Below are 7,816 nucleotides of genomic sequence, written 5' to 3' on the forward strand. Positions count from 1 at the left end.
CATGCACTAGCTTATCAGGTCTAGAAAAAGGGTTGCTTGAGGAACTAGATAGGAGGAGAATTGAATCATCACCTAGATGAATTTCATTCATATGGAAAGATAGATAGAAATAAGGGATAAACTAGCAAGGATAAATATCATCAAAAGTGCATATACAATGGAGGGATTCTAGATTTGTTCTATCCATATCCATTGGGGTCTGCAAGAGGAAGATTAACAAAATATATACATAAAAATGAGATTTGAAACTCATCTACAAATACTACTAATGGAGAAATAAAAAACAAATTAATAATGTTTGAAATAAATAAACAGCGCACCGTATGTGCACCAAAGGAATATAGAAGGTAAGGGGCTTCATTGAATGCAATATTATGAAAACAACACAATCTACATACCTCAAAATCTAACCATCCCACTCTTGTTGTGGACTCCGCTCCTCTTTGCCCTTCAAATGTTGTAGAAACTTCTTGCCAATGCCGTAAAACAAAACCCTATGCAACTGTATTCAAACACATCACATAAAAAAGAATAACGATGAACCCTGCACTCAAAAAGCAATGAAACCCTACTCCATACCTGGTAAAAATGGAGGATAAAAGTTTCCTTCACCTACTACTAACGGATGTGAGTTGAGAATGAGTGGCAAACAAAAGTGAGGGCAAATGTAAAGTTAAGGGCACAGACCCAGAATTTTATATTTTCTAACAAAGTAATAAATGGAATAGGAATAAAAATTCCAATTGCACCTATTTAGTGGAATTGCGTATGTCCCTTTTTTTGGACAAAATTGGAATACTTATTCCCATTGTATTCCTATTTGTAATTCAACATTGTTGCACCCAAATGGAGAATAGAGATACACACATGCCTATTCTAGTGGTATTCCCATTGCCAAACGAGCCCTAATTAAATACATTTACATCTCAAGCATGGATCCAAAGTAATTGTGTTTTGCCTCTTTGCAATTTATGATAGAATATATAGTTCTATTTTCTTTCGATCCTTTGTAGAAGGAGGCGTGGCTGCCAGCTGGTTTACAATTCAACAAATCTTCCAACCTTGGTCAAGAGAAAATATGTAAGCTTCCCTCTTTTGTATAATACTCCAAACGCCATTTCAAAGCCAACAGATTCCCTCTCTATAGAATCGGTGGCTACCATCCATCTATATGGTCAACACAATCATTGACCAATCTTGAAAAGTGAAGAACACTTGTCCCTAGAAGCCCAACATTCGAATATTTTGCTAAGACACCTTGTCCTGTTTATCCTGGGTAATTCTGAGCATCCAAGATGAAACTACAAACATGAAAGGGCATTTTTGGACTGAGTCTGTAGCAACTTGATATAGAGACAACATTCTCAATTCAAAATGTCGATGAAAATGGAGGCGTCCATGGTGATGTTGGTACAGGCCGTTTTACCCATCATTAAGCCAGCTATATTCTCGACCATTGCAAGATCATGGTGATGGAGGCGCCGCCATGGCTATGAGCATTATACAAATCGTTCGTTACTAGTGGAGGGCGAGCACAAAGCACAAGCATTTTAAGAGATTAATAAACAAAAGCCTTCTGATTTCAGTTGCACAAATTTAATCGAGCAGGGGAGTTTTGGAATGGTGTACAAGGGAAAACTTCTCGACAATCGGATGATTGCCGTGAAGAGAATGAAGAAGTGCTCTGTCAATGATGATGCAGATTTCTGGAATGAGGTGGAGATTCAGAGCAGCTTTCGCCATCAAAATTTGGTGGTTCTACGAGGTTTTGGCATTGGTGGTGATGACAAAGAGGCGTTCCAACAGTTTCTTGTTTACGACTACCTCACCAATGGCAGCCTCGATCAACACATTTTTAGAAACGCAACTGGGAGAAGGCTGACGTGGGAGTAGAGGAAGAAGATTATAATCAAGATTGCAAAGGGGTTATGTCATCTGCATTCCGACGTTTAGTCAGCGATATATCACAGAGATATAAAGGCCAATAACATTCTGCTGGATGAGGACATGAATGCCTGTGTTGCTGATTTTGGGCTGGCGAGGTTGGCGAGTGAAGGGTAATCGTATCTCGTGTCAAAAATAAGCGGGACGCATGGGTATTTGGCGTCGGAGTATGCTCTGTATGGAATTCTTATAGATCAGAGTGATGTGTATAGCTTTGGAGTTGTGTTGTTGGAAATCATGAGCGGCAGAAGGGCTCTGGATATCTCTGTGGAATGTTTGACTGAATACCTTATTACTGATTGGGCATGGAAGCTCCTAGAAATGAGTAGAGTAGTTGAATTGATAGATTGGATAATGCACGAGAGTGAAGAGGTGAAAACAATGGATAGATTTGTTAAGGTGGGTATTTTGTGTACTCACGTTAATCTGGCTTTAAGGCCGAGCATGGCAGAGCATTGAAGATGTAGGAGGGAGAGACTGTCATTCTCGCAATACCAGAAAAGCCTTTGCCAGTATCAAATCACAAAGCAGCGAGTTCTCAGCGTTATAGAGAGTTAATCCTTCCTTCAACTCATTTGTCATTGGAAGATAGATGGTGCTCATGGGTTGTAACCCATGATGGTCCAATACATGAATTATTTATTCCTTGCTAGTCATGTTTTTTATGGAAATATCTCAGTGGAGATGCCGATATCCTTGCTGTTTCTGAGAGAGAAGTGAGCTGCTAAGAAATGCAGTGTTCTTTATTTTTTATTTTTGTTGCCGCGTCTCCATTCGTAAAGAAGTTTTACTCATTTGGAACTGGAACTCGAATAGTATTAGGCTGAAATTTTTGTGTTCAAAAATTAAGAACTGTCAACTATTCATGCATTTTACTAAATTTATCTAATCTACAATTTTTACTTCATTTTTAAAAATTAGTCTTATGAAACAAACCAAAGACCTATAAATAAAAAATATTTATTTTAATGTAGAATGTATTTATATCTTAAATTGATTGCTTACTTGAAATTTAAGAATAAGGATTTAGATGTCAATAAATGAAAAAAGGTTTTAAAATGTTTATATGAGTTAGTATATTTTTTAACAATTATTTCTAATTTTATCTTTTAAAATGTTTAGATATACTTTGAACGAGAGGATTTTTTATAGAGCTAGGGTTTTTTTTCTTAAACAAGTGGAGGATAGATTTTTTCTATGATATAATTATAGTGTTTCAACATGAAACAAAGACAACTTCACTACTCCAAGAAACATCATTTTACTAAATTTACCTAATCTACAATTTTTACTTGAATTAGCCTTATGAAACAAACCAAAGACCTATAAATATAAAATATTTATTTTAATGTAGAATGTATCCATATCTTAAATTGATTGCTTACTTGAAATTTAGGAATAAAGATTTAGGTGTCAATAAATGAAAAAAGATTTTTTAAATGTTCATATGAGTTAGTATTTTTTTAACAATTATTTGTAATTTTATCCTTTAAAATGTTTAGATATAATTTTAACAAGACTTTTTTAGCATCGGGATTTTTTTCTTAATAATAATTGAAGGATAGATTTCTTCTAGATATAATTATAGTGTTTCAACATGAAACAAGGACAACAACACAACTCCAAGAAATCTCATTTGCCATAATTTGTTATATGAAATCAAATCCTCTCTCAAAAATTGATTTATGTTCTCCATGACAACAACCACCAACAACTTATCTTGCACCATGATCTTGCTCTATGTTTCTAGTATTGCATTGCACAATTGCATGAGAGCATATGCTTCTAGATTTCTTTGTATTTAGATGATTGAGTTGAATGAAAGTTGTAGTGTCATTATAGATTATGTGTTTTGACATATTTCATATCCTAAGGCTACTATACCATTCCCTTTACTTAGACTTCAAACATAGTTGTCTTAAGAAAACATGCTACAAGATTGAGAAAGGACTAATGATCACATAATAACATCATATAAACACGACTCAATAGAAAAGAAGTTCACTCTATTTAATTGCTTTCTTAGATGCTTTAATATATAATATAATATAGTTATATTAAAAAGGCAAAATGTCATAGCCCCATTTTTATTTTTTAATTTCATAATGGAAAATTAATAACTTTTCCAAGATAATTATCTAAGTCAAAATAGAAAATAGTTAAACTATCTAACGTGCAATGTTTAATTCTTACTACATTAATGGAGTAAACAAAACATATTTAGCCAATTATAAAATTTAAAAATAAACAATGTCATATTGTGAAATATTAAATGCTAGTAGATCCTTATAGAGGCAGTCAAACATAAATAAATTTAAGTCTAAATGCTATTTATACAGCATAAAAGACTCTTGGCAAGAGGATCATGAGGGGGGGGAGAGATTGATTTTCAGCTTCACAATTTTAGAAAAAGTAACACAATTTGAAATCAGGAGCAACAAATAGATTATTTGGAAGGCATGAAGGACTAAGGCTATTTTAGAAGTTATCAGTGTAACTTTTAGTTTTTTATTTCTCTTACATAAGTTCTACTCAATACTTTAATTGTGAATTCTTCTCATAACCGAATTTAGACTCCTATATTTCAGTATGCTTTGTTGACTTTGTATGAATCTTTTGACTTGGTTGGATGTTTGTTGACACAATTCATAATGGTTAGCTGATATAAATGTTTGATCTAGCTTTGCTATTTTTACATGTGATGTATTAGAATATGATGAGTTATCATTGTTAGAGTGGTGGTTATCACTGCATCAAAAGCTCAACCTATCAATGCCTGATACAATTATTAAACTTATATACTTCACACAAGGTAGTTAGTTCCTTGTCACAAATCTAAAGGGGAGTACTAACTATTTTGTGACTAGAAATAAATTAAAGGTTCTTTTTCATCTAGAACTTGTGGCTAGAAATAAATTGGATCTTTCAAGATTTGGAAATTATAAGTGCTCTTCTATAGAGAATTATTATTTAGATAATTCATGTAATGATTCTTTCAAAATGTAACTTGTTAGTGACCCTATGGATCCTAGTGATCTAGTTATGATATGGAATCTGGATATTGTTGATTGTAGGGCTAGCCCCTTAGCAAGAAGTAAATTAAGGTAGGCCGAACATAAAAATATTAAATAAGGAAGGTGGTTCATCCATTTGAGGGATTTTTAAAAGTTAAAATGAATTGGTGTTCTAGAAGGAAATGTGGACAGGCGTGAATCAATGGTGTTGGTAGGGACAATAGTGAAGTATTGTGCTCCTCTTTTCCTTCTATATCCATTCTTTGTGCTATAGAAAAGGGTTCTCCCTTGATTTAGAATTAGATGTTTTTCTCACTTACGTTACACTCAATATGTTAAGTAGTAAACATATGGAGGAGGCTAATTGGAGGAAGCTAATTGGTAAGTATTTGTACTAGTAAGATAAATCCTTAATTGATAGTCCTAGATGGATTATATTTTCTTTTGTCATACTTTGAGGAAGTAGAACAATGTAGTAGCTTTCTTAGAAAATGGGCTTTTGAGAACTGAGGTAGGTAGGGTATGGACTATGAAGTCTCTTGAGATTGATTATAAAGGGGACAAGAACAAAAATATTTCCACAATCCATATGAAACAATCAAATTTTATAATATGTTCTTGGATTTGACCGTGTAATTATTTTTGCATCAACATTTTAGACCACACTTTGTGATCCATCATCAGGTTAAGAGAAAGTGACACTCTATTTCTCTTATCCTGATAATGGATCATAGAATGTGATTTGAAACATTGATAAAAAATAAAAATCACACAATCAAATCCAGAAAAAAATATAAAGAGGATGTGGAAAAGTTAATTATGGTTTCCATAAAGTTGACTAGTTGTGACCTCTTTCAATTTGATTGTGTCTTTGCCTTGAGCTTTATTGTGTTTCTCTTAGGTTTTTCTTTGTATGTCTTGATTAATTTTGAATAAGTTAACTACCCCTCTTTTCAATATATAATATTGCATCTTTCTCTTAAATTATAAACCTTTGATATCAAAAAGAGGGTATACAAATTTTCAACAAACATGTGTAATTTTATTCTACATTCAAATGATTTTTTTTTTAATAAATCAAAATAATTGCAACACCATTCAATCAATTACATGCAAAATTGACAGAAAGAAGATAAGTGCATATTTCCATATATAGCTTCTAAAGTGATCAAAACTTTTTAAAATATGAATTTATTTAACTATGCAAAAATTTCTTTTAAAGCAATGAATACTCTTAAAAATATATTAAATACTAATTATAAAATATCAAAATGCTAAAAATTAAATTTAAAATAACTTATTAAAACACTTCAACTCCATTCTTGACATTATTATCCAATGATTCCTTTTTAAAACATAGAAATTTTTATCTATGCAAGTTTTACTTTTAAAGCAAGGAATCTTAAAAATACTAAAGATGCTATTTATAAATAATCAACATTCTCAAAACCTTCTAAAACACTACAAATCTATTCTTGACATTATTATCCAATAAAAATATGCTAGCATGACATTATTTGCAAAGCTATGCAAGGTATTTAATTATGTTTTTTAGAAGTAAAGGTCTTGTGAGAATTTTATTTTTTGAACACAAGATTATTTAGAATTTTTTGTTGGAAAATAAGAGTTTCTAACTTTTAGATAATTTTCTACAAACCTGATTTTTTTGTCATGTGTCAATCATTTCTCAATAATTTGACACTTCTCAATAAATTTTCTTTAAATATTATTTTAAAAGCTAACAATATGAACTCTATGTTTTATAGAATTCTCCCTCTACAGACCCTTAAAATTCAAATACTTAAACTAAAATTCCAATAATAAAATTTATAATAAATAATCTAAAATTAAAAGAAAAACTATATAATTATTATTTTTTTAAATGTTAAGCCTGGGATATAAGCTATATTTTAGTACATGGCAGACATGCTCTAGACTTATTCGATATTAAAGTGATTGTAATGGTTAGGTACCGAATAGATCAGAAGTTGTAGATTTTATATATTGTCAAAATGATATGTTTTATACTTTATGTTAGCATATCGAAGGATCAAAATAATCAGAAGAAACATGAGCAAAGAGTCCAAAAATAAAACTAGATTTTTCTTTGCCGACCAGAACTACATCGCTCTGAGTGCTTTGTACATTACCCTAATTCCTTGAACTGAGTTTCATTTCCGCAAAAGGACGAAAGTGTGCGTTGTTATTATGCCACGAAAAAACTTTATGGTTTTCAATGTCTAACGTTAAAAATTAAGTCCAGCGATTGTACATTTGATGATATAGCTACATATATTTAGTAGCTGAAAAAATATTGTGCCTCCTAAATCATTAAAATTCGAACATCTGGTATCGTATATGAAAGAATGATATTAATACACAGTTTTCTTGAGTTTGAAAATCTGAAACGGGAATGCATTACATGAAAGAAGGGTTTGAAAATTTGAGAAAATCTGTTTCGTCAGCCTCTGCTCTATGAATTACTACAGGTTGGGGTTTTTCTAGCATTGCGGGAACTGCAGCCTCTCCCTCCAACATCTTCAATGCTTCTGCCTCAATTGTATCTGTCCATTGTATCTCTGTCTCAAATATCTCGGCAGCTTTTCATTGTATAGTTGGATGTTTCCATTCCCATTTTATTTTTTCCTGAAACGTCCAAAGCTGCTAAATGAAATGATTTGTTTCCATCAAATCGCAGATGAAGAACAAGAGACGCAATGCACCTTATAAGTGTAATCTAACTTTATTAATTATATTTTATTTAATTTGTATTTTAAAAAAAAATCAATGTATAATTTGAATTGTAGCAATAATTCTTTCTAGATTTTATTTATTTATTTTTTAATATAATTGGATTT

The 7,816-nt window shown here is 31.7% G+C and overlaps 1 protein-coding gene across 1 annotated transcript; it reads left to right on the plus strand.

The window, feature by feature from the left end:
* Positions 1-1,374: 1,374 nt before the first annotated feature.
* LOC149555326 (putative receptor-like protein kinase At1g11050) lies at positions 1,375-7,573 on the plus strand. The gene is made up of 5 exons (XM_089829340.1): positions 1,375-1,469; positions 1,587-1,883; positions 1,971-2,057; positions 2,157-2,343; positions 7,448-7,573. Exons 1-5 carry the CDS (start codon positions 1,375-1,377, stop codon positions 7,571-7,573), a joined length of 792 nt encoding a protein of 263 aa, XP_089685466.1.
* Positions 7,574-7,816: the final 243 nt, after the last annotated feature.

The sequence above is a fragment of the Cupressus sempervirens genome, chromosome 5 (genome assembly GCF_028749045.1).
Source record: "Cupressus sempervirens isolate cs-2001-9-10 chromosome 5, ASM2874904v1, whole genome shotgun sequence".
In the NCBI taxonomy this organism is placed as follows: Eukaryota; Viridiplantae; Streptophyta; class Pinopsida; order Cupressales; family Cupressaceae; genus Cupressus; species Cupressus sempervirens.

What these genes read in the sequence shown, in the direction of transcription:
- LOC149555326 (XM_089829340.1), top strand. Translation starts at nt 1,375, where the DNA reads ATGTCGATGAAAATGGAGGCGTCCATGGTGATGTTGGTACAGGCCGTT. An exon ending in GCAACTGGGAGAAGGCTGAC is followed by an intron (nt 1,884 to 1,970) that starts GTGGGAGTAGAG and finishes GATATATCACAG; the next exon opens with AGATATAAAGGCCAATAACA. An exon ending in CAATGGATAGATTTGTTAAG is followed by an intron (nt 2,344 to 7,447) that starts GTGGGTATTTTG and finishes GAATTACTACAG; the next exon opens with GTTGGGGTTTTTCTAGCATT.